This window comes from Bos javanicus, chromosome 24, assembly GCF_032452875.1.
Source record: "Bos javanicus breed banteng chromosome 24, ARS-OSU_banteng_1.0, whole genome shotgun sequence".
Lineage (NCBI taxonomy): Eukaryota > Metazoa > Chordata > Mammalia > Artiodactyla > Bovidae > Bos > Bos javanicus.
Window position 1 is genome coordinate 52,620,652 of NC_083891.1, and position 27,233 is coordinate 52,647,884.

Below are 27,233 nucleotides of genomic sequence, written 5' to 3' on the forward strand. Positions count from 1 at the left end.
GATCTCCTTGCAGTCCAAGGGACTCTCAAGAGTCTTCTCCAACACCACAGTTCAAAAACATCAATTCTTCGGCACTCTGCTTTCTTTATAGTCCAACTCTCACATCCATACATGACCACTGGAAAAACCATAGCCTTGACTATTTTAAATAAGACCTTTGTTGGCAAAGTAATGTCTCTGCTTTTTACCATGCTGTCTAGGTTTCTTTCAAGGAGTAAGCATCTTTTAATTTCATGGCTGCAGTCACCATCTGCAGTGATTTTAGAGACCCTCAAAATAAAGTCTGCCACTGTTTCCCCATCTATTTGCCATGAAGTGATGGAACTGGATGCCATGATCTTAGTTTTCTGAATGTTGAGCTTTAAGCCAACTTTTTAACTGTCCTCTTTGACTTTCATCAAGAGTCTTTTTAGTTCTTCACTTTCTGCCATAAGGGTAGTGTCATCTGCATATCTGAGGTTACTGATATTTCTCCTAGCACTGTTGATTCCAGCTTCTGCTTCATCCAGCCCAGAATTTCTCATGATGTACTCTGCATATAAGTTAAATAAGCACGGTGACAATATAGAGCCTTGACATACTCCTTTTCCTATTTGGAACCAGTCTGTTGTTCCATATCCAGTTCTAACTATTGCTTCCTGATCTGCATACAGATTTCTCAGCCACTAGTCAGGGAATTAAGATCCCACATGTCTCATGGCACAGCCAAAAATAAATAAAATGAAACGAAAACAAACAAAAAAAAATTCAAATGTAAAGAAAGAAAAATTGACAAAATTTTCAGATCCACAGCCTAGTCTTCCTGCTGCCAAGATTTTCCAAGGACCCAATCCAAAAGGGGCCAGTTTGCACCAAAATAAATGTTAGCCCAGAACCAGCTTGTTTTCTGATAAGTACTTTGCTTGCATTTATTAAACAGGAGATTGAATTCTAATGGGATGTCTGTTCAGGATCACCTTATTGCTCTGAGACTGTATCAATTTTATCAGTGGAAACCTGGTGTTTAGGCCCAAGTGGAGACCATAGAATTCAGAAGGAATTTGCCTTCTGACTGTTAACATGCCTTTGCTTTACTCTTTTTCTTATCTTGGGGAATCTCATTTGCCCCACCTACTCAGGGCATATAAGAATCCAAAATATTTACCTGATGATCTGAAACACATTCATAAGTTCATAAAGTCCATTTTATCTTTATGTATTCTCTTTTTTTAATTTAAATTTATTTAATTTAATTGGAGGCTAATTACTTTACAATATTGTATTGGTTTTGTCATACATCAACATGAATCTGCCACGGGTGTACACGTGCTCCCCATCCTGAACCCCCCTCCCACCTCCCTTTGCCATAAAGTCCATTTTAAATAGCTGATTTCAGTCTTTGAGTCTTACAAAGAATAAATTTAAGGAACGGGGAACTTAAGGCGAGCCATTAGATGGATCAGTACCCTGGTCCCCAGGGTTGCACCTAGACTGCTTGTCCAAAGTTGTTTGTGTAAGATGGCTCTGCTTGCCAAAATCTGTTTCTTCTCCTTGAAAAGGGATAGGATCCTACACAATTAAGCAAAAGACTTGCATTCTAGCCTGAGATAGTATCTGTATGTTGCTGTGTATGTTTAAGTAGGCCACTTACCTCTTCTGTTTTTCTATTTTCTCTCCTAAAATAGTGATTATCCTGCCTGTGTTAATTTCATGGGGCTGCTGTGACAAAGTACCACATGTTACCTGCTTTAAAATAAAAATTTATTCTCTGACAGTTCCGGAGATTAGAAATCTGAATTTAAGGTGTTAGCAGAGCCGTGCTCCCACTGAAAGGCTTTAAAGCAAAATCTTTCCTCATTGCTTCTTGGCTTCTGGGGGTTGCTGGCAATCCTTTGGCATTTCTCAGCTTGTAGGTGCACCACCTGATCTCCGCCTCCAGCTTTACATGAAGCTGGGGTCCTTCTCCCCGCTGGGGTCACATCCCTTCATGTATTCTTTTTTATAAGGACACTAGTCATACTGGATTTAGAGTATACCCTAATCCAGTATGACTTCACTTTAATCAATTATGTCTACAATGGACTTTTCTGAGTATACATGAATTAGGTGGGAGAGGATTCAACCAAGTACATACACATCCCTAAAAATCACACGGACTGTTAGGAAGATTCCAAGTAATCTGGGTGAGGACAGAGAAAACTGTGAAATATATATATATATGTGTGTGTGTGTGTGTGTATGTTGTGCAGTGCTTAGTCGCTCAGTCATGTCCAATTCTTTGTGATCCCAAGGACTGTAGCCTACCAGGCTCTTCTGTCCATGGGGATTCTCCAGGCAAGAATACTGGACTGGGTTGCCATGCCCTCCTCGTGTGTGTGTGTGTGTGTGTGTGTGTGTGTTATTGGAGTATAGTTGATTTACAATGTTGTGTTACAGGTGTCCAGCAAAGTGAATTAGTTATACATATATCCACTCTTTTTTTTAGATTTTTTCCCTATATAGGCCATTGAATATATATCCCTGTGCTAGTAGGTCCTTATTAGCTATCTATTTTATATGTAGTTTTGTGTATATCTCAATCCCAATCTCCCAATTTATCTCCTCCACCACTCTTAACCCCTGGTAACCATAAGTGGCTCGACTTCTGTTTTGTAAATGAGCTAATTTGTTTCCTCTTTTTTTTTTTTTTTAAGAGAGAGTTAACACCTATCCTTCTCAAAATATTCCAAAAACTTGCAGAGGAAGGAACACATTCAAACTCATTCTATGAGGCCAACATCACCCTGATACCAAAACCAAGCAAAGATATCACATACACACACACACACACACACACACAGAGGAAATTACAGACCAATATTAATGATGAGTATACATGCAAAAATCCTCAAAAATGTATACATATATTTTAAATATTTAATTAAATTTTTCATTTTGTTTATAATAGCCAGGACATGGAAGCAACCTAGAGGTCCATCAGCAGATGAATGGATAAGAAAGCTGTGGTACATATACACAATGGAGTATTACTCAGCCATTAAAAAGAATACATTTGAATCAGTTCTAATAAGGTGGATGAAACTGGAGCCTATTATACAGAGTGAAGTAAGCCAGAAAGAAAAATACCAATATAGTACACTAACCCATATATATGGAATTTAGAAAGATGGTAACGATAACCCTGTATGTGAGACAGCAAAAGAGACACAGATGTATAGAACAGTCTTTTGGACTCTGTGGGAGAGGGTGAGGGTGGGATGATTTGGGAGAATGGCATTGAAATATGTATAATATCATATGTGAAACAAATTGCCAGTCCAGCTTCTATGCATGATACAGGATGCTTGGGGCTGGTGCACTGGGATGACCCAGAGGGATGGTACGGGGAGGGAGAAGGGAGGGGGGTTCAGGATGGGGAACACGTGTACACCCATGGTGGATTCATGTTGATGTATGGCAAAACCAATACAATATTTCAAAGTAATTAGCCTCCAATTAAAATAAATAAATGTATATTAAAAATTTTTTAAAAATTTAGTTATTATCTCTCAAGGAGAGAAATATTAAAAATACCCTTAGTGTCCTTAAAATCATATTTGATATCCTCCTATTAGAGACACCAAGGGAAGATTTCATGAAAAGATGGGCTCAATAAAGGACAGAAATGGTATGGACCTAACAGAAGCAGAAGATATTAAGAAGAGGTGGCAAGAATACACAGAAGTACTGTACAAAAAGAGATCTTCATGACCCAGATAATTATGATGGTGTGATCACTCACCTAGAGCCAGACATGCTGGAATGTGAAGTCAAGTGGGCCTTAGGAAACATCATTACAAACAAAGCTAGTGGAGGTGATGGAATTCCAACTGAGCTATTTCAAATTCTAAAGGACGATGCTGTAAAAGTGCTACACCCAATATGCCAGCAAATTTGGGCAACTCAGCAGTGGCCACAGAACTGGAAAAGGTCAGTTTTCATTCCCAATCCCTAAGAAAGGCAACACCAAAGAATGCTCAAACTACTGCACAATTGCACTGATCTCATACGCTCGTGGAGAAGGCAATGGCAACCCACTCCAATACTCTTGCCTGGAAAATCCCATGGATGGAGGAGCCTGGTGGGCTGCAGTCCATGGGGTTGCAAAGAGTTGGACACGACTAAGCGACTTCACTTTCACTTTTCACTTCATGCATTGGAGAAGGAAATGGCAACCCACTCCAGTGTTGTTTTTTTTTTTTTTTTAACTTTACAATATTGTATTAGTTTTGCCAAATATCGAAATGAATCCGCCACAGGTATACCTGTGTTCCCCATCCTGAACCCTCCTCCCTCCTCCCTCCCCATACCCTCCCTCTGGGTCATCCCAGTGCACCAGCCCCAAGCATCCAGTATTGTGCATCAAACCTGGACTGGCGACTCATTTCATACATGATATTATACATGTTTCAATGCCATTCTCCCAAATCTCCCCACCCTCTCCCTCTCCCACAGAGTCCATAAGACTGAGGACTCCAGTGTTCTTGCCTGGAGTATCCCAGGGACGGTGGAGCCTGGTGGGCTGCCATCTATGGGGTCACACAGAGTCGGACACGACTGAAGCGAATTAGCAGCAGCAGCAGCAGCATACGCTCATAAAGTAACACTCAAAATTCTCCAAGCCAGGCTTCAACAATACATAAACTGTGAACTTCTAGATGTTCAAGCTGGTTTTAGAAAAGGCAGAGGAACCAGAGATCAAATTGCCAACATCTGCTGGATCATTGAAAAAGCAAGAGAGTTCCAGAAAAACATCTATTTCTGCTTGATAACTATGCCAAAGCCTTTGACTGTGTGGATCCCAGTAAACTGTGGGAAATTCTGAAAGAGATGGGAATACCAGACCACCTGACCTTCCTCTTGAGAAATCTGTATGCAGGTCAGGAAGCAATAGTTAGAACCGGACATGGAAGAACAGACTGGTTCCAAATAGGAAAAGGAGTACGTCAAGGCTTTATATTGTCACCCTGTTTATTTAACTTGTATGCAGAATACATCATGAGAAATGCTGGGCTGGATGAAGCACAAGCTGGAATCAAGATTGCCAGGAGAAATATCAATAACCTCAGATATGCAGATGACACCACCCTTATGGCAGAAAGTGAAGAGATAAAGAGCCTCTTAATGAAAGTGAAAAGAATGAAAAAGTTGGCTTAAAGCTCAACATTCAGAAAACTAATATCATGGCATCTGGTCCCATCACTTCATGGGAAATAGATGGGGAAACAGTGGAAACAATGGCAGACTTTATTTTTTCGGGCTCCAAAATCACTGCAGATGGTGACTGCAGCCATGAAATTAAAGGATGCTTACTCCTTGGAAGCAAAGTTATGACCAACCTAGATAGCATATTAAAAAGCAGAAATATTACTTTGTCATCAAAGGTCCATCTATCAAGGCTATGGCTTTTCCAGTAGTCATGTATGGATGTGAGAGTTGGACTATAAAGAAAGCTGAGTGCTGAAGAATTGATGCTTTTGAACTCTGGTGTTGGAGAAGACCCTTGAGAGTCCGTTGGACTGCAAAAAGATCCAACCAGTCCATCCTAAAGGAGATCAGTCCTGGGTGTTCTTTGGAAGGAAACTGAAACTCCAATATTTTGGCCACCTGATTTTCAAAGAGGTGACTCATTTGAAACTTCCCTGATGCTGGGAAAGATTGAAGGCGGGAGGAGAAGGGGACGACAGAGGATGAGATGGTTGGATGGCATCACTGACTCAGTGGACATGAGTTTGGGTAAACTCTGGGAGTTGGTGATGGACAGGGAGGCTTGGCGTGCTGCAATTCATGGGGCCGCAGTGTCAGACACGACTGAGTGACTGAACTGAACTGAACTACCTTCTCTCTAGAATTCTAACCTTGCTTTGTGTCCTGTAGGACACAGTTTTTGTTGTTGTTTAGTTTGTAAGTAGTGTCAGACTCTTTGCAACCTGATGGACTGAAGCCTGCCAGGCTCTTCTATCCATGGGATTTCCTAGGCAAGAACACTGGAGTGGTTTACCATTGCTTTCTCTAGGGGATCTTCCTGACCTAGGGATCAAACCCTAGTCTCCTGCATTGGCAGGCAGATTCTTTACCAGTGAGCTACCAGCGAAGTCTTAGGGCAGAGTATTTTCTGAATATTAGAGAGTGTAAACGGCTTAGGTGGCCCAAAGGGAACTGACAAGTGAAAGAAATCAGCCAGGTTTGCAGGACCTGCCAGCAAGAGCTGTGACGGACACCGACCACATGCTCAGACTTCCACTTTTTGACCTTCGGTTGATAAAAAAAAAACCCTGTGGTTTTTTCCTCGTGAGCACCGATGGCAGTGTCTTGACTCTGGTATTAACAGCTGCGATGACCTGAAGCAGTAATTGTGTGTCATCACCTTGAAATCTTTCAACTTCAGCCCATAACCATCCCCTGTATCTGTGAAATATCCTGTGAAAAAGAATTTTGGCCCAACTCAACTTCCGCATTAACTGTGACAAAATTAAATGAGACAAAACTAATCGTGTCAGAGCTGCGACTAGAACACGGCATAACATTCCTACTACAATGTTAATGCGTGTCTGCGTGTGTACATGTGCACGCATACACGGAGATAAGCATGATGATTTCAGAGAAATGGAGAAACAATTACCTGAAGGCTAACTGCATGTTAACAATTTTTTAATGAGTTAAAATTCTTATTACTTAAAACAACATAGCCATAACAGTATAATATTTTTAAAACCCCAACATTATTGAGCTTACACCAGTCTGAGTTACACTAACCTCTATGCCAGGGAAATCATTTCTCCTCCCTATTATAAATCACTTACTTGAAGTTAAGCTTCAGTTTGTTGAAGACTTGATTCAAAGCCTTCTACTAACTTGCAGTGAAATAACGTTTATTATTATCACTGCCAGTCTTCAGAGGGGCTAAGTGACTTGTGCCTGTGTGCTTGCTAATTCGCTTCGGTCGTGTTCGACTCTTTGTGACCCTGTGGACTGTAGCCCACCAGGCTCCTCTGTAAATCAATTCTCCAGGCAAGAATGCTGGAGTGGATTGCCATGCCCCACTCCACGGGATCTTCCCGACTCAGGGATCGAACCTGTGTCTCTTACATCTCCTGCACTGGAGGGCAGGTTTCTTACTAATAGCATCATCTGGCAAGCCAGTTTAGTCTAACCAAATGCATAGGACCCCCAGAAATGACTTGATGCCACTTCTGGTATTATGTTTCATCATTTAATGTAATTTTAAACTACAAACAACAATGTAATAACAGCTTGAGCGTGTCACTCACATTTTAGATTATGCCAACAGTTTGATTAATTTTATCGCTTGGAGTATGATATGATCTTTATCCTTTTGATAATTTGATGTTTTTACAGTAACTTTGCCACTCTATTTGGAAATATTAAATTTTGCAGAGTTCTTGAGTTATTCTAGTGACATTGCTTATCTCTGCAATGTCTGGTATGGTAACCACTAGCCATAAGTGACTGTTGAGCTCTTGAAGCATAGCTTGCCTGAACTGAGGTGTGCTGTAAAATTCACACTGGATATTAAAGACTTAGTGTAAGCAATGTAAACTGTCACATTAGCACATTTCCTACTGATTATGATTTGAATTATATATTTTTAGGTTACTTGAATTATGTATTTTAGGCTAAATATGCATACTATTAAAATTAATTTCACTTATTTCATTTTTATCATTTGAATTTGACTACTGGAAACTTTAAATTACATATGAGCCTTCCGGGCTCACGTTATATTTATACTGGACAGTGATGACTAATACATTCCCTAAGTTTTATATCCAATCACAAGGAAGTTAAGAAGATTGCCAGCCTGATATTAAAATGAGTTTTGGAGCTATTGGAATACAGTGGTTAAACAAATAAGCCTTAAATATTTCTGAATGTTATCTAAAGAACTTTCATATTTAACATCATTTTCCTTATTTTGCTCCATGTTTACTGAACATCATAATCAGTGAGTCAAGGACCTTTCTTTCACATTGGCCTAAGACTTTATGGCACTGATGAAAATAAAAGTCGAGGGAGTGGAGTTGGGGAAAGAAAAGGAGTCTTCGGATCTACCGTAGTGCATCTATGTCCCTGTGTTCCATTTCAGAGTCCTTGATCCAACTTCTGTGAGATGATTTACTGCTGAAGACTATTTGTCTTCCTACTGCTATCTCTGAGCAAGCCCAAATCTTCCATGTGGTTAATAAACTTCTTATCTTTTGAATACTGAAAATAAACTTAATCCTCAGGGTGGTTCAGTCAGCAGACAGGGAGCCTTTGAGATGCTTCCTGGAGATACAGGACAACCAGGTTTTCTGCCCTGTGCTATGATCAATCTTCCCCTCTCACGCATGTATGTGTAAGGGCGTTAAAGGTGCTTCTCAGTGATAAATGTCAGTGCAGTCGCAAAGTGAATATTCATTTCAGTATTGTCAAGGTCACATGTGTTCCCAGGTTCATTGTTACTGGGATTTTTATTGCTGTGGCCGTTTGGAAAGATATTTTATCTGGAGCTCTTTTCAAGTATCAGGAGCGGAATTCCTCAACACCCATGTAAATTGCTCAGAAAAGAAGTGCTTTAGCACTGTCTGGTCTGTTAATTGGGGTAATTATTTTGAGTGCCTCAAAAAAGAGCAAAGTGTGGGTTTAGAGGAGCTAAGTTAGGTAGGAACAGAACAAACAGATGATCACAAAATCTGGAGACTAGCTAATGTTCCTGAAAAGCAACTGACTATATATGGGAAAAGAAAGAAAAAAATATGGGGGAAATAAATGAAAAAGAAAAAAAATGGCTGTGGTGAGGCCACTCGTAGAACTAGGGTGTGAAATTGTCTAGCTGAGAGACCAGGAAATTAAGAGGGAAGTAGAGATGAAGAAAAATAATAGATTGTGGCTGTCCATCTGGGGTTACATACCCAGCATGCCCCTGTGTATAGTGAAGAACTTGAACCCCAGTGTAGGTGCTGATGCTGTGATATTCACCAGCCCGCACACCGCACTCACACACCTGCCCAGTCTCGCTTCAGTCCAGTGTTTTCTGTCTCAGTAAGCAAGATGAAAAACATCCAGCTGTGTAGGTCAGAAATGTAGGAGTCGTTCTTTCATGTTTGTTTGTTTTGTTTTTTAAAATGTTATTGAGGTGTCGTTGATGAACAATGTTGTGTTAGTTTCTGCTGTGCAGCAAAGCTAGTCAGTTACACCTCTGCATCTACCCACTGTGCTTTAGATTCTGTTTGCATGTAGGTCATTACAGAGTACTGAATGGCATTCCCTGCTCTATACAGCAGGTCCTTATTAGTGATCTAGTTTATCCATAGTAGTGTCTGTATGTCAGTCCCAGTCTAGGAGTCATTCTTGGTGTCATTCTCTCGCTGTGCTTCCTCCAGTGCATCAAATGCTCTTGATGTTTACCTTCCATACAGCCCTTGAATCCTTCCTTTTCTCTTCCTGTTCATCACTCTTGCTCTAAATCAAGCTATTAACCTCTTTCTTCTATGCATAGAATATTCTCCCAACTGGCCTTCTGGCACCTACATTTGCCCCCTTCAATTCTCAATTTGCATCATGGACAGAGTATAAAATGATTAAATCTGTTGGCACCTTTATGATTCTTAAAAATCAGAATCCTCCCAAAGCGTTTAAGGCCCAATGTGGTCTCATCCCTGATCGTCTCTCCCACCTCATCTGGACCCCCTTCTTGCCTCTTATGGTCCTACCACCTTAGACTAAAATTTAAGGACATTTTCATTGTTTTCTCTGTTGATTCTCTGGCACTCTGTAAAAGTTGATAACATTTACTGAATGCTTCCTTGGTACTAGATACTATTCATGATTTATTATCAGTCTCTACAGTAAAGCCATGAGGTAGGTGTTGGTATTAATCCCATTTTAACATAAGAAAATTTAAGCTCAAGAATATTAAATAGCTTGACCCTGGCCACATAAGCCTGAGTTGAACCCAAAGTCTCTGACGTTGGAGGCCACATTGATTACTGTTAGTCTCTCTTAGCAAAGTTTTATTAGATTAGGGTGACTTCTGGGAAACCTTTGTGTTCAAAGAAGAGAGTTCTAAATTTCTTTTTTAACTTATGGTTCCTCCATAAAGAGTTTACCCAAGGCAGTGCCTCATCTTTTAAAACCTTGGAATAGATAAACAATACATTACTTCCCTAAAGACATGGTATCTTTTAAGGTAGGGTTTTTTGGAGTTATGTAGAAAAACCTACACGGGCTTTCCTGGTGGCTTATTGGTGAAGAATCCTCCTGCCAATGCAGGAGACACAGTTTCAATCCCTGGGTCAGGAAGATCCTCTGGAGAAGGAAATGGCAACTCACTCCAGTATTCTTGCCTGGGAAATCCCATGGATAGGGGAGCCTGGTGAGCTACAGTCCATGGGATCGCAAAAGTGTCAAACATGACTTAGCAACTAAACGACAACAAGAATAAGAAAACCTACACTTGGTTGCCAGGAAAAAGACTTGATTTTTTCTCCTCTAATAAACGGCAGCAGGACTCTTTTATAAAAGCATCCATACATGTCATTTATTGGCTCTGTTAAAACTACAGACATCAAATATTGATTGGATTTTTTCCGTCCTGACCATAATACAAGCCAACTCTGAGAAAGGTTGCTGGGATTGAGTTACGTTATCACCATGGAGAACACTCTGGGTTGCACATGAGCCGAAGACGCCTGATTCTCTGATGCATATCTGTTTATAGAGAACTGCCATTTGTATGTGCAGAAATACACCCTGAAGTATATACGAGTCTCAAATAAGTATGAAACATCCGCTTCCTAGGGATTTCTGCTTGGGACTCTTCTACAAAAATTAAACATAAATGTATGATCTGTTGCTACTGCTAAGTTGCTTCAGTCGTGTCCGACTCTGTGCGACCCCATAGACAGCAGCCCACCAGGCTCCCCGGTCCCTGGGATTCTCCAGGCAAGAACACTGGAGTGGGCCATTTCCTTCTCCAATGCATGAAAGTGAAAAGTGAAAGTGAAGTCGCTCAGTCGTGTCCGACCCTCAGCGACCCCATGGACTGCAGCCTACCAGGCTTCTCCGTCCATGGGATTTTCTAGGCGAGAGTACTGGAGTGGGGTGCCACAATAACAATAATAGTAACTGTGTGGAGTATTTATGAGGAGGTTGGGACACTTTGTGAAAGAGGAGAGTGAAAAAGTTGGCTTAAAGCTCAACATTCAGAAAACTAAGATCATGGCATCTGGTGCCATCACTTTATGGGAAATAGATGGGGAAACAGTGGAAACAGTGTCAGACTTATTTTTGGGGGCTCCAAAATCACTGCAGATGGTGACTGCAGCCATGAAATTAAAAGACGCTTACTCCTTGGAAAGAAAGTTATGACCAGTCTAGATAGAATATTCCAAAGCAGAGATATTACTTTGCCAACAAAGGTCCATCTAGTCAAGGCTATGGTTTTTCCACTGGTCATGTATGGATGTGAGAGTTGGACTGTGAAGAAAGCTGGGCGCTGAAGAATTGATGCTTTTGAACTGTGGTGTTGGAGAAGACTCTTGAGAGTCCCTTGGACTGCAGGGAGATCCAACCAGTCCATTCTAAAGGAGATCAGTCCTGGGGTTCATTGGAAGGACTGATGCTAAAGCTGAAACTCCAGTACTTTGGCCACCTCATGCGAAGAGCTGACTCATTGGAAAAGACTCTGATGCTGGGAGGGATTGGGGGCAGGAGGAGAAGGGGATGACAGAGGAGGAGATGGCTGGATGGCATCACCGACTTGATGGACATGAGTTTGAGTGAACTCTGGGAGTTGGTGATGGACAGGGAGGCCTGGCTTGCTGCGATTCATGGGGTCGCAAAGAGTCGTACATGACTGAGAGACTGAACTGAACTGAACTAGAACACTTTTTAAAAAACTTGTTTCCAAACTGAAGTTCTAGAGACCAATATCTTACAAAAAGTGCATGTTATTTTTTCTACTTTCTTCAGATTATCTTGAGACATACCACATTTTCCTAAAATCAGTAGAATATTATCTGATCTGTTGGTAATGCTAATAAAGTAGAAAGGCAATTTAATCATTGATAATTTCATGCTGGTGGGCTGTTTCCTGCTTAATTGTGCCATCATTAATTAGTTCACTTTGCAATTTTTCTCATTATTTTTACTTAAAGGATTCTTTATCTAACGCTATCCCCAAACTATATTGTGTTTTTATCTCCTTTGACTGACCTGTAAATTCTGTTCCAGAAAGATAAATATCAAGGCCATAACTCATTAAACTCATTCACACCCATGCCCCCTGACTTACTTGATTCCTCCTTCACACCTGAACTTGCTGTCCTTCCTTTCCCCATCAGTGCAATTTTCAATTGTTGATCAAGAAATAGTCTTGACCAAATTTCCCGTAACTGTCCTCAATGACTGTATACTTCATTGATAGACCTATTTCTAGCATTCTTACATACTTTATCATCTGTGAAGAAGTGTGTGTGTGTGTTTATTTTATTGTCTGTGTTTGTGCATATTTTCTTTGTCCTAATAAGTTCCCTAAAAATTTCTGCATAATATTTCACAGTACTAGAGAAAGCATTGTATGATAAACACACAAAGTGTATGATTAGACTTCAAAATGAACTGTTACTTTTATCTAGAGATTTCAATCACAATGGAAAGGGACCAAACCCAAGCTATTCTAGGGCAAAAAATATTAAGTCACTATAACTGAGTTTACATGACATTAAGCATTTAATAATACGAAAGTTAAGCAATTTGCCTGAAACCTTAGGTTTTTAACTTCAGTGTTTATTTTCAGCAGTTTTTCTGTATGATAAACCATTTGCCTTTGACTTTACTGAAAAATCTCCAGTTGCAATCATTTGAAACCTCAGTCATGCAGTCAGGAATCTACATTACCCACTACATTTTACATTTCTAGGCATTGCTAGTAAGTAAATAAGTGAAAGTCACTCAGTCATGTATGACTCTTTGCAACGCCATGGTCTATACAGTTCATGGAATTCTCCAGGCCATAATACTGGCGTGGATAGCATTTCCTTTCTCCAGGGGATCTTCCCAACCCAGGGATCAAACCCAGGTCTCCCGCACTGCAGGTGGATTCTTTACCAGCTGAACCTCAAGGGCAGCTAATGTGTTCCAAAATGAAATTCATCATAAGCTATGTCCTTCATCAAGGTCATTACCCTTTGGTTGTGTTAGTGAAAAATCTGTTGCTCTACTGAAAAGATCTGACACTGAGTTCAGTCCCTGTAATCACTTTTATTATAACACTACTCCTAGTTCTAGAAGCTTTACCACAAAAAGACTACTTTTAAGATACTTTTCTTCAAAAAGAATCATTTAAGTGTTTTCTACTACATTGTCAAAAATATCAATTATTTAATATAACAGTGGGACTTCTCTGGTGGCTCAGCAGTAAAGAATCTGCCTGCCAGTGCAGGAGATGCAAGTTTGATTCCTGGGTCGGGAATATCCCCTGGAGAAGGAAGTGGCAACCCACTCCAATATTCTTGCCTCGGAAATCCCATGGCTAGCAGAACCTAGCAGGCTATAGTCCATGGAGTCACAAAAGAGTTGGACACAACTTAGTGACTAAACAACAACAATATATCAGCATGTGTGTGTATTAGTTGTTGTTGTTCAGTGGCCCAGTCGTGCCCAACTCTGTGACCCATGGGCTGCAGCTTCAAGGTCTTCCATATGCACACACACATTTGTATATATAGGTAATATGCAACTCATATAAATCGCACATATTTTGTGTTTGTATATACCTACATCAATATATGTCTACAGACACACACATGCATACATGTGTACACACACACACATATAAGGACACAGTTGAGTATATTGTGAGTTAGCTAATAGCACCTATTCAAACCAAAAATAAAATGATCAGGTAATAACTGCTTCTTCCAACCAAATCTTGTCAGACGCCTGTGATTTTGGTAATAGAGACCTACCCCTATAGTCTGCACTTCTTCCTTGCCAGACTACTGTCATTATCTCCTAACTGCATTTTTCAGTCAAGAAGGGATTTTATTATGTTAATAATTACATTGCCTGCAGGCTTTTTGATGTTGCATTCCCCATACAGAATAGAAACAGATTTCATAGAAATATCATTAAAGCTGTTAACTACAGGAGAAAAAAAAAATCAAAGAGGCAATCAAAGCATACACTTTATTATCAATAAATGCAAATAGTTTCAGAAATGGTTTGCATTTGAAACACATTCAGTGAGGATATCACTGGCAGTGGAAGCTGCTGCTTAAGTAATAGCGCTTTGTGGCCTAAGTCCATTTGGATCACTACAGATAATTATTTAGATTTCTTGCTATCCATTTTTAAAATAGACTCAAGAATCATTTTTATATTAGTACATGCATAAGAAGGTAGAGTCACCCTCAGAATTCTGGCCTGAATTGAGGGTATGGGAATTATAGATCATTATTTGAAAGATAACACATGTGATCTTTTTTTTTTTTTTTGAATGCACTATTACTTTGGTTCTAAAAAAAAAAATTTAGTGGCTGCTAAATTAATGATTTAGGAACATTGTACTACACAGTCATTTTGAAGAGACTTTAAATATTCAAATGTTCAACTACATATTCTCTGACACTAACATTTGTCTTCATTTGGGACTACCAGCTGGGAAACATCAGTATAATGGTGAAAAGATATCAGCCTCATTCAGTATTATGATGATAGAGACATGCCTTGATCCTTCTAAAGCTTTTTCTATGAAAACCTTATATTCCATTCTTATTTGGAAGAGGTTATTTAAACTCCCATTTTTAGAAGCATATATCTGATAAATCATAATTTGGATGTCAGTGTGCTTAATACAAACATTAAATTACAGTACAGAGAAGTCAGGAAGGTAGACAAATACATTAGAATAGATATAGAGCAAGAGAAAGAAAAGAAAATAGGGTATTAGTTTTTATTTGCTATTTGACTCGATCATCAGAAGCTCTGACATTTGGAAAATCTAAAATACCTGGTAAATTAAAGCAAATGAATTCATATGCCTTTGACTTACCCAAGATTTGCAAAACGAAATAGAAACATCTGTTTCATAAATGTTTCTGTTTTTGAAACGACAGCATTTTATTAAAAATTGAGGGTATCTAAAGTGAAATTATTGCCATATTTCCCATCATAAAGTAATTAACAATTAAGACAAATGATTTGATGGTAAAGAATGACTGATTTTCAGAATGAAAAGAAACCAGAGATGTTATCTAATCCTTAATGGAAACTTTGCACCCTATACTTCAAAAAATGTATATATTACATTACTGCAAACTTGCAAACAATTTCAGGCAGTCCATGGGCACCTAGATTCTTGATGCCAATGACTGATCTCTATCATAAGTAGAGTAACGACAAGAAATCATACCTTCTGACTCCCATCTCAATTAATTGTAGCTCATTAAACTCTAATATTCCCCCCAAGTCCACTCACCTAATCATATATAGAATATAGACACACATCCTGTCATTGATATATGTGATAAATCATGCTTTATTAAAAATTCAGCCAACTTTTATATGCCATTTTTGGGTTAATATGCAATAAGTTCTCATTATAAAGTACCATGTTACACTATAAATTTATATATATAGTCAGAAATTATTGTTCTCTGCAAATCGTGACATGTAATATATCTCATTTACTCTAATGTCAGTATTTAATTTGTTCTTAGGTACAGGTATTCTAATAAATTTCTACTGTAATGCATGTTGAAGTTTAAAAAGGTAGTTGGTTAGGTTGACATTGATTGATGAGTTACTTGCATAGATCATGCATCTGTTCAGAAATCTTTCCATTCTTTGAAGAAAGAGGTAACTGGAATAGAGATGGAGAGAAATTAGATGCAGTTTGTAACAAAATTATTGTCCAACTGAGGGGATCGGTGGGGATTATGAAAGACATCTTGGAAATGATGAGTGATTATACACATTAAGGTTCTTGACTGACATACCAAAATGTAATGAAATGGAAAGCTGAAGCTGTTAACTATTGACTCCACTTCTAATTTCTACTATTGAACATCTTTAAGTCTCTCTTTTTCTCTTTCTGTCTCTTTCTAATATGCATATAATGAATCACATGTAAATGTGTATAAGTTATATTCAAGTATAGTTTATAGACATAAATCTGAATAAAGACATAAATATATGAAAATATACTTATGTGCTTACACACACACACAACACACACACAGGCCTCTCTTAGAGTTATAATTCAAAAGGAAAGTAATAGGGAATTTAGGAATTTGAATTTATAGCACTGCTGTGAAGAAAAGCAAGCATGTAATATCTTTAAGCTGTTTTTGAACCAAATGTATTTGCTCTTCCCTGCACAGTAAAGCCAATCTATTGACACTGGATTGTAAAAATGAAAGTACAGTGTTTATTGCATAGCACCAAGCAAGAAGAATCCTAAAGGAAATCCGTCCTGAATATTCATTGGAAGGACTGATGCTGAAGCTGAAGCTCCAATACTTTGGCCACCTGATGCAAAGAACTGACTCACTGTAAAAGACCCTGATGCTGGGAAAGATTGAAGGTGGGAGGAGAAGGGGACGACAGAGGATGAGATGGTTTGGATGGCATCACCGATTCAATGGACATGAGTTTGAGTAAACTCCGGGAGGTGGTGATGGACAGGTGCCGGTGCCAGCCGGCAAAGTCGATCAGGTCCCGAGAACGTGCACGGCGGGGCTAAGAAAAAAACTAAAGCAAGAGACTACAACAAAGATGGGGTCGAGAGGTTCAGACACGTCTCCACGAAGGGATGCAGTCTGACACCAACTTTATTCAGCATCTCATATTTATACAGAAGAGCGTGAGAAAGACAAGACAGTTGACTTTTTTTCTTGGTTGGCCTATACATCTTACAAACAGTCACAAGAAATCTTGAGAGCATGGGAATGGCTCCCTGTTATTATTTCTTACACCAGATAACATTTCTCTGTGCGTGAGAAGTTTGCACAGAACTCCAGGTGCCTGCAGTAAATAAGCGCCTAATCTCTGGGGTGGCGGGACAGAGAGCTATGTTTGCAAGCAAACCCTCAAGGACTGAGACAGCTCCCAGAGCTGTGTCCTTCGGACAAAGGACCCCGTTCTCACGGACAGCTCCCCGCAGACAGGGAGGCCTGGCGTAGTGCAGTCCACAGGGTCACAGAGAGTTGGACATGGATGGGTGACTGAACTGAGCTGAAGCTAGAAGAATGGGCACCTCATGTTCAAAAGTTTCACACTTCTCAGTGGCTTTCAGGGAAGGAATTTTAAAGGCTATGTGAGGAAGGGGACCACAGGGGCTCTGTTCAGCTCATGCAGAATTCTCAAATTGGGTGGCTTCAAGGTGAAGTTTAGCATCATTAATCTTCTGGCTTTCAACTGGTCTGGGGTCTGTATACTTGAGGTCAGCAATTTTCATCTGGTGGGTGTCTGCTTTCTGTAAGAACAACTTAGAAATGTGCTTAGTCCTTTATCTGTGTCTTTCAGGGAACTGTGAGTTCTCTGTTTCTGCTAAGTGGCTGATTTATAGTCTGCATTGCTGCTAGTTTCCTGGCCCAACAGCTATTCTTCGTTTCTACATCTTCATATTTCCTAGTCATTAACTCCTGAGCCAGTCTTTTGAGACCCAGGGGAGGCCTTGGATACTAAAGCAAAAGCTTTTTACTTCAAGGAACAACAGAGGCTTGTATACAGTTTCAGCCCCCCCCCCCCACCTTTTTTTTGATACTCCTTAGTTTTGAGAGGAGCAGGTTTAGGAAAAGAAAGGGAGCAAAGTTTGGATAGAGGGGTTAATCATAAACTCAGTAGAGGCACTCAGTTTTGAAGGATGAAACACAGAGTCTTGGCAATAACCAGGAATGTTGTGGAAAAGAACGTCTCACATGCAGATGCTGTTTTGGTCTGGATGGTCATCTTTTTCTCTCTCTTTATCTCTATACAGGAAAACCTTGCTGTACTGTTCTTTGCAGATACTGCATTTTTACAATTAGAAGTTTGTGGCAGCCTTCTGTTGGGAGACTACTGGCATTAGTTTTCCAACTGGCGTTTGCTCATTTCTGCGCCTCTGTGTCACATTCTGGTAGTTCTTACAGTATTTCAAATGTTTTCATGATTATTATGTTTGTCATGGTGATCTGTGGTCAATATTCATTGTTGTTTTTGTAATTACTTGGGGGTGCCAGAAACTCAGTTCAGTCACTCAGTCCGAGTCTTTACAACCACGTGGACTGCAGCTGACAGGCCTCCCTGTCCATCGCCAACTCCTGGAGCTTACTTAAACTCATGCCCATTGAGTCGGTGATGCCATCCAACCATCCATCCTCTGTCATCCCCTTCTCCTCCTGCCTTCAATCTTTCCCAGCATAAGGGTCTTTTCCAATGAGTCAGTTCTTCGCATCAGGTTGCCAAAGTACTGGAATTTCAGTTTCAGCATCAGTCCTTCCAATGAGTATTCAGGACTGATTTCCTTTAGGATGGACTGGTTGGATCTCCTTGCAGTCCAAGGGACTCTCAAGAGTCTTCTCCAACACCACAGTTCAAAAGCATCAATTCTTTGGCCTCAGCTTTCTCTATGGTCCAACTCTCACATTCATACAGGACTACTGGAAAAACTATAGTTTTGACTAGATGAACCTTTGTCAGCAAAGTAACGTCTCTGCTTTTGAATATGCTGTCTAGGATGGTTATAACTTTTCTTCCAAAAAGCAAGCATTTTTTAATTTCATGGCTGCAGTTACATCTGCAGTGATTTTGGAGCCCCCCAAAATAAAGTCTGCCACTGTTTCCACTGTTTCCCCATCTATTTGCCATGAAGTGATGTGACTGGATGCCATGATCTTCGTTTTCTGAATGTTGAGCTTTAAGCCAACTTTTTCACTCTCCTCTTTCACTTTCAGCAAGAGGCTCATTTTTCCTTCTACACTTCTGCAGTAAGGGTGGTATCATCTATGTATCTGAGGTGATTGATATTTCTCCCAGCAATGTTGATTCCAGTTTGTACTTCATCCAGCCCAGCATTTCTCATGATGTACTCTGCATATAAGTTAAATAATCAGGGTGACCATATACAGTTTTGACATACTCCTTTCTCGATTTGGAACCAGTCTGTTGTTCCACGCCCAGTTCTAACTGTTGCTTCTTGACCTGCATACAGATTTCTCAGGAGGTAGGTCAGGTGGTCTGATATTCCCATCTCTTTCAGAATTTTCCACAGTTTATTGTGATCCACACAGTCAAAGGCTTTGGCATAGTCAATAAAGCAGAAGTAGATGTTTTTCTGGAACTCTGTTGCTTTTCCTATGATCCAACAGATGCCACAAACTAATAGCACCCGTATAAAGAAGCTGAACATAACTGACACATGTTGTTTGTTCTGTATTCCTTTAGATACAACAATATTGAAATTAGGCCAGTTAATAAGCTTAGGATGGCCTCTAAATGTTCAAGTAAAAGGACAACTCAATTGATCTGGCAAACTGCATTATTCTCTTATTTTAAGAAAGTGCCATAGCTGCCCCAGCCTTCAGTAACCACCACCCTGATGAGGCACCAAGATCACGGCAGGACCCTCCACCTGCAAAAATATTATGATCCGCTGAAGCCTCAGATGGTGGTTAGCCTTTTTTTTTTTTAAGCAATGAAGTGTTTTAAGATATGTAGATTTTTAGACAAAATGCATGCTATATAATAGAATATATATTTATAATAGAAAACATACTATATAATAGAATATAGCATAAACATAACTTTTTATGTACACTGGGAAACCAAAAGTTTGGGGTGGCTTCCTTTATTATAGTTGCTTTATCAGGGTGGTCTGGAACCTAACATGCAAGATCTCCAAGGTATGCCTGCAGGTCTGTATAGTTGTCTCTCAGTATCTGCGAGGCATTGGTTTCAAGGCTTCTCATGAATCCCAAATCTACAGATGCTTGTATGCTTAGTTGATCAGTCATGTCCAACTCTTTGCAACTGTTGCCCGCCAGGCTCCTCTGTCCATGCAATTCCCCAGGCAAGAATACTGGAGTGGGTAGCCATTCCCTTCTCCAGGGCATCTTCCTGACCCAGAGATTAAATCCATGTCTCCTGCATTGGCAGGTGGATTTTTTACCGCAAAGCCACCAGGGAAGCTCAATCTAATCTAACCTAATGGAATCTAACATAAGCAAGTAACTCATTAATCAATGCCAGTCTAGCCAACTACTTTTTTATATATAGATATAGATACACAGTCTTATGGGGCTTCTCAGGTGGTTCTAGTGGTAAAGAACCTGCCTGCCAATGCAAGAGACTTAAGAGACATGGGTTTGATCCCTGGGTCAGGAAGATACCCTGGAGGAGGAAATGGCAACTCACCCCAGGAAATTTCTTGCCTGGAAATTTCCATAGACCAAGGAGCCTAATATAGTCCATAGGGTTGCACAGAGTCAGACATGACTGAAGCAATTAGCATGCATGCAGCATACAGTCATATATATATATATATATATAATATATTAAATATATAAATAATATATGTATAGATATGCATGTCTGTAGTATCTGCATGCCTGGATGCAATCAACCTCAGATCAAAAATACTGAAAAAATATTTTTGGCAACTAAACAACAGATTAGATTAGATTACATTAATTGCATGTATATTATTATATATGATAAACATATATTTGATAATTCTTTGATGTTGTGATGTTTATATTTACTTAGGACAACATAGGATTATGGTATTTATCTTAATATATGAGAATGTTACAGAAAATCTACCAATTGAATCAAATCACAAAATAAAATATATTTTAAAACAAAAAGTTAAGATATGAAGTAAGTTTGTTCTAAAATGCAACACTTTTTCAGAGAAAGACAATTGAAAACTTTATACCAACTAGTCGAATGTTAGCTGTGAAACAAATAGTGTTGTTTGTGAATGCTTAATCTAAATGCTCTGAATGCTCCTTTTTTCTTCTGGTGTCTATGATCTCTGCCTCAAATTCTTCTGGCTTCCAAAGCACACCTTTTTCCTCAATGGTGTCTAATGATCATTAGGAAAGGAGAATAATCCAATTGGTGAACAGATCATTGTTATTGACACTACCAGTGTGTCCTGAATCCAAATTATGACACTTACTTGCTGCCTGATGTTCCCCTGTTGGTAACTGTATGTAGGCCATAGATACATACAGACAAATTAAACTATGGGCAGAGTGCACACAGGCTCCTATGCATGCAGCAAACATGGACAAACATACCAACTTAGTTCTCATCGGGTGTGTAGGAAAATGCAATTTTCTGATCACTCATAGTAAGAATTCTGCATCAGCGAAATCAAATGCGTTAGACTATATACTATATTTTTAGGCTCGTGACTTACCATAGCATTTATATAAAGTTATTCATTCAACTCACATTTGTTGAATACTTTCTGTATACCTAGCCTTGTGCATATCCCCATGAAGAAGACAGCTGCTCTTATTATTTGGGAAACTAAGCGTGGGTTTTGACCCAGGACAGCCAGGACACTCAGCAGCCTTGGCTGGAATCATCAGAGGAGAAGGATGACTAATGTTTGTTCTTGTGGGGATGCTGTCTTGACTCTGCCTTGAGTCCCTGTAGACTCGTCTGCCACAGCGCCTGATGGAAGTGCTGATTCCCACGTCTCAGCATCACAACACATCCTCCCATCCCACCCCATGTAGCCCTCTCAGCTCATCCTTCCGGATTCTCAGGGGACTTGCTCTGGGTGCAGGGGTCATTTCTAGATTCTCTCCCAAGCCACACTAGGCACCTCAGGAAACTCTGAGAGTGACACCGGCGTTCCTTACACCCCGATCTCTTGGCAAGGTTGCCACTGACTACACGTGGTGTGCAGGTGAAGTGCAAATTCATTTTCTGCCTCATTCCTCAAATACAGAAGACAGTTTGAATTGTTCCCCTCACCCCACTGTGCTCCAGTGAAACAGACAGGCAGAAACTCCCCAAACACTGCCTCCGCTTCCTTTCTTCTAGACACCTCCTGAAAACCTTCCTTGAATGTGTTACATCTCTCAGCAGGTGTGATGGCTTTGGAGTTTGGCCGTTTTAAAATCTGAATCTTTGCTCTCAGAATAAGCTTGTGGCTCAGCTGGTAAAGAATCTGCCTGCAATGCAGGAGACCTGGGTTTGGTCCCTGGTTTGAGAAGATCCCCTAGAGAAGGGGAAGGCTACCCACTCCAGTATTCTGGCCTGGAGCTTTCCATGGACTGTATAGTTGATGGGGTCACAAAGAGTCGGACACGGCTGAGTGACTTTCACTTTCATTTTAGTAGGCAATGCCCTTTCCACTTTAGCCATGAGAAAGCAACAAAGAATACATTCCATCCCATACACATCACTGGGCTGCAGGAATATGCTCTGTGGGAACTTTCATAATCCTGGTTACCTTACATTCAACATGTATCTTTAGCAGGTCATTCAATCTCATTGCTTCTGTGCCTTTCTCTGTCTGCCTTCCTTAGAAAAATAGTAGATCCCAAATCAGAAATAGTCCTTGAAGTGTTCGCATTGTCTTTGTGAATATAACAGTAATCAAAGAAACATGTAAGTCATTAATGTTTTTACTACTTACTGTTGTTTAAAATTGGAGAAGGGAACAGCAATCCACTCCAGTATTCATGCCTGGAAAATCCCATGGACCGAGGAGCCTGGTGGGCTACAATCCATGGGGTCGCAAAGAGTTGGACATGACTGAGCAACTTCTGTGTGTGTGTGTTGTTTAAAATATTGCACTTTGAAAATGCAGTTGAAGCATGTGTCCATGTGTGCTCAGTCGTGTCCAACTCTTTGTGACCCTCTGGACTGTAGCCTGCCAGATTTGTCTGTCTGTGGGATTATTCAGGCAAGAATACTGGAGTGGGTTGCCATTTCCTCCTCCAGAGGATCTTCCTGACCCAGGGATTGAACCCATGACTCCTGCATCTCTTGCATTGACAGGCAGATTCTTTACCACTGAGCTACCTGGGAAGCCCCTCCAGTTGAAGAGTATCAGGAGGCACATTTGAGTTTGCTTCCCCTCGCCCCCATGGAACAGAATATCTGCTTTATTATAATACAGTTCTAACTGCATCACTATAAACTTTGACACTGGCAAGACTCACCACTGTTTAACATTTGTCTACTAAAGTTCCATTTGTGAAATAAAGGATTTCCATAGAAAAATTACTCTTCTGTGGAAGAATACTGAGGTGAGGACACTTTCATGAAATGTCTGTCAAAATACAACTGTTTGGGAGTCACAGTTCTCCCTTCGGAAGAAAGAAAGATCCCATAGAAGAAGAATGGGGAAGGCAAGAATGACCCCTACAGAGATGGATTAGGACGGGTGGCATCTCTGTGGAGTCATGAAAGATAGCGTATGCATCTGTACATGTGACTATATGTATGTTCCTGAGAGTTTGTGTGTGTATCTGTGTGTACACAGTCATGTGTTTGTCCTTCAGCCTAAGGACCTAGAGACTTTGTTAAAGAGCACGGTTCCAGTGTAGCATCTCCACACAGATTGTTTATGAGTTGCAAGCAGGAAAGCAGGGGACCAGAGTACAGGAGGACCACTTAACCCTATAGTGGAGAAATCGGATAGCACCTTGACCTAGTTCACGAGATTAACATAAGTGAGGGTTCAAAGATCTCATGCCTCTGGATACCATGCCCTGAGAAGGACAACATATTTCAGCCCGGGATGTATAACCTAAACTCAGTAGGAAGAAACAAAGACAAATCTAAAATGGAGAACATTCTATCAGTTAAAATAGGATATATTCTTCAAAAAATAAACGGCCTAAAAGTAAAGAAAGGCTTTGAAACAGTCTCAGTATAAAATAGACTTAAGAGATAGAGTAGTGAAGTTCAAACTTGACCATAAGCTGGATCCTCAACTAGAGATGAAAACGCTGCATAAATGACACTACCAAGTCAGTTGACACTGACTACAAACGATGATTAGATAAAATACTGTTTTAATACGAAATGCTGAAGTTGACAGCTGTATTATTCATGTACACATTAATTCTTAAGAAATATGCACTAAAGAGTTTCGGGGTAAAGAGCCCTGATAAGTGTGGCCTAATCTGGATAGATAGATAGATAATTGAGAGAGAGAATGATAGTTTATAGAACAAAGCTAACAATAGGTAGATCTGGATAAAGGGAACAAGGGTATTGTGTGTACTATTCTCATTCTTAATGTTTTCCGTGGGCTTAAAATTATTTCCATGTAAATTTTTTAAGAGATTATTAATAATCACTTGTTAACATGAAAAGGATGCAGTTGTCAATAATAAGGATTCTCAGGATTTGAAGACTGGTGGGGTAATGTATGAAGGTGATATCAATGCCAACGGAAATTCTTGCCCTTTCCCAATCAACAGAAATTGATAAGAGGCCAGTCAACCTTTGTTTCTTGAGGAGACTTTTATCCATGTACAAGCATTGCAGCAAAGGGACTCAGGTCCCAGCCTGTCTCAGCAGAAAATACTTGTTTTTGAGTATGCCTCCCCCACCCCAAAAGTGTGAGCAGTAATGCCTTAAGGAGCTGGGTTCCGTGGAACAAATTCTGAAAATGATCCAGAGGCCCAGGCTCAATGCTGATCCAGGAAGTCTGTCATTGGATATCATGTCAGCTGGGGTTTCATATGGTATTTGCTATGGAAGTTCAAACTCAGAAGGGATTGATTAGAGGCCTGGAATGTATATCTGTCCAAAGCTGGGTGGTATCTAAGGCTGGCGGGGAATACACAGCATGTTTAAGTTAAAGTCATTGCTATGCTTGCAATGATGGGCTATTTATTTATTTTGGAGTGCAGTAACTAGCATGGTTATTGCATTTACCATTTGCAAACCACATATTTATATTCAAGGCTTATGAGAAAATAAAAAATTGTGAAGAAATTCAAAATTTGCATATCTGAAATGAAGGATTTTCTTAACTCATCTCATAGCCTCATCTCACCTGATCTTATGTCAGGCTGTGTATAGTCTTGAATAATTCTATTTGGTGTGAATGCATGTTTGCTGCAAATGGATGGTGTAATAACAGGGCACTACAACACAACAGACTCCACTCAGGGTCTTACATAAAGCACTGCATATGCACCATGTTTCCTTTATAAAACCCGAGAACTTCTGGATATAGAAACATATCTGGACATAAGTGTTTTGGTTAAGTGATTGTGGACCTGTGTTTATCTGATTTCTTTAATGAACAAGCTTTTTATCCTTGATTAAGTAAAGTAATAGTTGCAAGAGAAAATGGAATGCTAGAAAGTAAAATTGAAATTAAATCTTGAAATTAATTTAAAGGACCCAGATTTGGGCAAGATTGTAAAATGATGGCTTCAATAAAGACAATGTGGTAAATTATCCATAACCGTACTGCCTACTTGAATTATAAATATGACCATGATGTACAAATATTCTAATTGTGTTTCCTCTTTTCCTTCTGCAGTTAGCAACACACAGACAAAGGCATACTGGCAAAGTAGAAAATTCTCCAAGCTAAGAATTTAGATTAAGAATCCCACTCTTAATCCAGCCATTACTCTAGTCATTTAGACTCCTTGACCAGTTTCCTCAACTGTTAAATGAAATAAGTAATTTAGATTTAATGTAAGCTCTGTTCTGAATTTTAAAATGAATGGTTCTAAAATTTCGCTACTTTCTATTTGTGTTCCGTGTGTTTTTACATTCTTATACTATGTGATTCTAAAAATAATACATGGTGCTATATTTCCTTAAACTGTAAAAGATGGAATTCTGTTTGTTTCAAGAAAGAGAACTTACTTGTACTAATCAATTTCTCTTGTAAACAGTGCAAGTTCCAGGGCCAGTAGAAAACCTGCAAGCTGTATCTACCTCACCTACCTCAATTCTTATTACCTGGGAACCCCCTGCCTATGCAAATGGTCCAGTGCAAGGTTACAGACTGTTCTGTACGGAAGTGTCCACGGGAAAGGAACAGGTAGGCGAGAGAATGGGCCCCACACCTACACCTCTCGGAGAAACTGCAGGAGATCTGCAGGCCCTTGATACAAGCCAGTATCCAGCACATTAATTGGATAGCCGATCAGTTTTAAAGTAACTGGTATTGAAAATGTTCAGTAATTAAATTCTGGTGGGCAAATGGGCAATGAGGAGAAATCAGTAAAAAGGATGCCGATGTTTTGTTTGAGTATATCGCAGTCTGGGCCAGGATACCTTTGAATAAGCCCATCTGATCCCAGAAAAATATTTGTATTTCAGTCCTTATCTTAAAAGATGATCAATCATATTCGGTGACCTCAGTGAAATTGCTTTTTCATTCACGTATTTAATGTGAATTCTGGCTTCTTGTTGTTTTCCGTATACTTTACTCCTGAAGACTACATTCCTCCTCCTTTCATTTTGCTTCTAATCTGTGGTTAGCACAGATCCTGGAAAATAAGCAAATTAGATTTTCAAATAAAAGTAAATGAACCTTTATGGCGACACATGAAACTGGACGATTCTGTTTTGTTAACATGTATATGACTATTGCGATGTTTACTTCCAGAGTCTCAACTTCATGTAACAAAAGATACGTAGCTAGTGGGTAGTTAAATAGGAAGGGCCCAGGAGTGATCTTGAGATCCTGGAGTTCTTACGATGTGTTGTGAAGTCTGCCCAGCATAGTGTGGTCCTCATGCTTTCACATACTCTGCAGGATAGATATTTTTCATTAAAAAAAATTTTGCATTCGTTCTATCCACAGCAGTTCCTAGTTATAGCATGAGAGTGATTAAGAGATCCTCCTTTGCAATCAGTCATTCATGTTTGTCTACTGTTCCCAAGCTATTTTGCTCTTATTTTTAGCTTTCTATTCTACCCTTTTTCCTACACATTTTAGTTCTTCAATAACGCATTTTACCAATCCATTTAAATAATATTACCCAAGATAAATGTGAGTGTGAGAATCATTGGAAAGAGTGACATAATGGGTCTTCTGGAGCAAACTGGCTCTCATTTCTCAGTGAACTTCACCTCCAGCACCTCATTTCTTCAGCTGTGAAGTGCTGAAAACACTTCAACTTAACCTCCCAGCATTTTGAGAGAGAATAGCCAAGTATTCTTTGCTATTGTAGCAAAGTATCTGTCAGTTTCAAGAGCCATGAGTATATTTCAGCAGG

At 39.7% G+C, this 27,233-nt stretch overlaps 1 protein-coding gene across 2 annotated transcripts in view; it reads left to right on the forward strand.

Annotated features, from left to right (window-relative positions):
* The window catches only part of DCC (DCC netrin 1 receptor), a 1,302,902-nt gene that overhangs the window by 912,861 nt on the left and 362,808 nt on the right, over positions 1 to 27,233 (forward strand). For both annotated transcript variants that reach the window (XM_061400228.1, XM_061400229.1), the window contains exon 10: positions 25,902 to 26,050. In XM_061400228.1, the coding sequence (XP_061256212.1) occupies positions 25,902 to 26,050 (149 nt within the window). The remainder of the gene's footprint in view (positions 1 to 25,901; positions 26,051 to 27,233) is intronic.